General features: G+C 37.7%; 1 protein-coding gene across 1 annotated transcript; it reads left to right on the top strand.

Moving 5' to 3' along the window:
* The first annotated feature begins 434 nt into the window (after positions 1-434).
* On the top strand, positions 435-1,797 carry LOC126990671 (uncharacterized). The gene is made up of 5 exons (XM_050849354.1): positions 435-453; positions 590-724; positions 979-1,108; positions 1,699-1,740; positions 1,773-1,797. Exons 1-5 carry the CDS (start codon positions 435-437, stop codon positions 1,795-1,797), a joined length of 351 nt encoding a protein of 116 aa, XP_050705311.1.
* The last annotated feature ends 2,426 nt before the right edge of the window (positions 1,798-4,223 follow it).

The following is a 4,223-nucleotide window of genomic DNA, read 5'->3' on the forward strand; positions in this document are numbered from 1 at the left end:
CAAATAACGTTTTACCACATGATTTATGTAGTCAATACTACTTGCAGGCAAAAGAACTCATGAGTGTGGGTGAAATGACTTACCTTTTTGGGCAAACTGACATGTGGGCGAAATTACTGTAATCCATCTAACCTACATCATCATGTGGATCTGCTCATTCTGGCTATCTCTAAATGTATATATCTATATATATATATATATATATATATATATATATATATATATATATATCTATATATATATTATATATATATATTTATATAATATATATATATATATATATATATATATATATATATATATATATATATATATATATATATATATATATATATGGTAAAGGTTCAACAGAGCTACAGCGCCTTAATTTGGCTCTAATTTCTTCCACTCCGTACAAATTTTATGAATATTTAAATCCTTGCAGTTGTCCAACGATGGAAGCCACTCCACCCAGTAAACGGAAGAGGAAGGCAAACTGGGGAGAAAGAAACTTTCCGCCTGGCAGAACTGTACATGGATGAGGTACAAACCTTGAAGTCCAGCTTCAAGATGCCGGGAGTTTCTAACAGGAAGAAACATGAGATATGAGAACAAATAGCCGAGGAGTTGAATAACTCATTCAACAACTACAGGACCTCGGCTGAAGTGAAGAAACGCTGGTTCTTCATAAGTTCCCGGTCTCGGCAAAAAATCCAGCGATTCCGTGAGGAACGGAATAGGACAGGTGAGTTAATTTTCTATTTTTTGTTTAAATCTTATCTAACGGTGTTATACACTTAACAGACCGAACTTAAAATGGTACACCCCCATATCGAGAAATTAACTGAGTTCACGGAAATGCATTTTTTTCTCATTCATCCATTAACTTATTACATTTTTATCTCAGCTGAAAACTATAGATTTTCAGGACGTACCTGTCCTCTACAACCTTTGTATTCAGAGAAATGCAGTATACATTACCATGTGTCCATTTTTTAGGTGGTGGTCCTCCTCCCCCTCCACTGGATCCCATTGACGAACTAATTGAGGATATTCTGGGACCAGACAGCAAAACAATAATGGGTGAGCCTCAAGTCGATGATCTGATGGATGTCCTGCGTGCTGACATGTGAATAGTTATTTCTTTCCTGTGTTCATTTTATATGAATCACTCCCTGCTCTACCCTTTACCGCTTCCTTAAACTGACTCCTCCACCTCAACGACACCTACCTCTTTGTCTCTTTCTTCCCTTCATTCTATACTCAAATTCTGCAGCTTTACCCTCTTTGCTCAACTCCCTAATTTCTCTGAACCTCTCTTAATTTTACCCCAAATACTAGAACATAGATTCTAATTTATGCTTATTTTTCAATCAAAGCAATGTTATTAAAATAACCATTTTGGGTAAAATATTACTTCCATATTCATATTTCTATTCATTGTGATTAAGGCTTCATTCAATAAAAAGAAAGGAAATTACTGTCAGTCAGTTGTTTATATCATTCATTAATTGAATTTTTTTTACACAAGGCGCCGGCCAAAGGCACAGCAAAAATTAGTAAAGAATATAAGATAGATTGTGTTCATGTAAGGTAATATAGTGTATAGATTATATAATGTAGTATACTATTCTAGGAGTGATTTCACTATGCTGGCAGGTGTGTCCTTGCATCTTCCAAGCTTGTACACCATGTAATGATTAAATCCATTGCTTGCAGAAAGGACGTGAGACCTGCTGCAGGAGGAACAACAACAGATCCGTTGGTCGGTATCAATAGCCACGAATCTGCAGATGCACCAACTGTAATATATGTTGATGCATCTGCAGAAGAAGCGCTTCCCCTTCATCCATCCTCAGAAGATCCCACCACGGGACAAATGGGAGCTGTAAAGGCAGTGGAGTCTGCTGCCCAGGAACACAAGGCAGCTGCTCAGGCAGTGGCATCCGCTGCACGGGCCCAAGAGGCAGCTGCCCGAGCACAGGAGTCCGCTGCGAGGGCCAAGGAGTCCGCTGCGAGGGCCAAGGAGTCCGCTGCGAGGGCCAAGGAGGCAGCTATGCGGGCCAAGGAACAGGCTGCCAAGGAGAAAATTGAGGCCATGAGGCTTAAAGCTAGATACTATAAATTTAAACTAGAAAATAATTAAACATACAACCAAATACTACTTCTGTTATTTCTAACATTATTAAACTATTATAAGCTTAGTTCTCATATGTATTGTAATTTGTACTTATACTGACACTGCTTTTTTTTGCATAGTTTCTGACTATACAATTAAATTTTGACTGTGGAAAGATATACTATGGTGAAGCTTTCTAGTCTCCTTTTAGAAAACAATCATAAGAAGGTCATCAGAAATTGTGGTTAGGAGATGAGAGACTATGCTAATGGGAATTTAAATTTATCATAATGCATTAAAAGGTAGGAAACATTACCAAGGTAGGTACACGAGGCCCTGTTGGAGGACGTTCCATCAGTCCTCATTGCTGAGAAGAGAAATGATGACATTAAGAGAAATGTATAAAATCAATGTGAAGCAAGTATACTTATTTATCTATTTTTATCGATCATATCTCATGTTCCATATCTCACCTGTTCACCCATCCGTCCCACTCCCCACTACCACCTTCATCTCATTAGTGATCTTCCAATAAGTAATTAATTAAATTAGAACATAATACCAGTTTCTCTTGCAAAGATTCAACTTACTTGAAATGCAAGGTGCAGAATGCATCCCGATAGGCACGACCCTCATTACGGTGACCACCGGGCGCATTGGCAGGTTCTTCTGCAGCATCATTTAATGGCACTGGGACTTGTGCCTCTGCACCCATTGGTTGCTCGTCATCCAGAGGAAGAGGAAGATTCCTATCCTTGCAAATATTGTGCAGCATTCCACACACATGAATGATTTTGCACACCTTGAGGGGGGGCCTCAATCGTACCTCACCATGCAAAACATGAAATCGGCGTTTGAGTTGTCCAATTCCACGTTCAACAATACTGCGTGTAATTTTGTGAGACCTGGATGAATAACAATGGTAATTAATTGTAATTAATTGTTGTACGTTGTTGTCCTAGTGGTAATCTTGTTGAGTTAGTCTACACTTCATAGCCTAATCACTAAAAACCCTTAAATAGACAGAAATCTACCAGGAAAAAATAGTTTCGTCCTCACAAATGAGAAGCAGCAGCGGCACACACTCACAGTACACGCAGCCATAGGAATTTCCTACTGGAAACGAAACTAAAGATCATTAAGCCCTTGGATCGTAACCTAGCCACTCGATAGTAACCTAGCCACTCGATAGTAACCTAGCCACTCGATAGTAACCTAGCCCCCTCAATAGTAACCTAGCCACTCGATAGTAACCTAGCCACTCGATAGTAAACTAGCCACTCGATCGTAAACTAGCCACTCGATCGTAACCTACATTGCCCCAAGTAGATAAATCTTTAATAAATCACTGTCAGTTACCACCCAGACAATACACCTGAGGGTATGTTGCGGCTGCTCAATGGGCGTTTGCCCGAAATAGGTAAATCTTTAAAAATCACTGTCAACATGATAAATAATTTGCGGTGGGTATATATGGGGTTCAAATTGCTCAGGATGAAAAGCTCTATCAGATGAGAAGGGTAAGTAAAGCCATCTCGAGACTGGTGTACGAGTAAAAAAAATACCTAATGTTCATATGATGAGTTAGTGGTTATCAAAGTTTCAGCAAAAAATATACAGGACAAAATTTGGGACTCAACTCTCAGTGGCCGATTCTCAGGCAAATAGTAATTGAACGTTGAGCACAGGTTAAGGTTTTTTTAATGCATAGGGCGTTGAGTCAGATTTAGTACTAAATACACCCCATTCCCAGTGTTAGTTCTTACCAGTCTCACTGACTAAACTACTTATAAACGTTAAATCAAAGTCCTAAACCAAAGTAACCTTGATTTCACCTCCTGCCAGAAAAATATTTAAATGTTTTAGTGCATGTTATATATATATATATATATATATATATATATATATATATATATATATATCTATATATATATATATATATATATATATATATATATATTTTTATATATATATATATATATATATATATATTACCAAGCCCAATACTATCTTTCCGAAATGAAACTTAATCCAACCTAACCAAACTTAACCTAACTACTACTAATACTGTCTACTACTACTACTAATACCACTGCTGCTGCTGCTGCTACTGCTATCAATAATA

Source organism: Eriocheir sinensis, unplaced genomic scaffold (assembly GCF_024679095.1).
Source record: "Eriocheir sinensis breed Jianghai 21 unplaced genomic scaffold, ASM2467909v1 Scaffold1885, whole genome shotgun sequence".
Taxonomy (NCBI): domain Eukaryota; kingdom Metazoa; phylum Arthropoda; class Malacostraca; order Decapoda; family Varunidae; genus Eriocheir; species Eriocheir sinensis.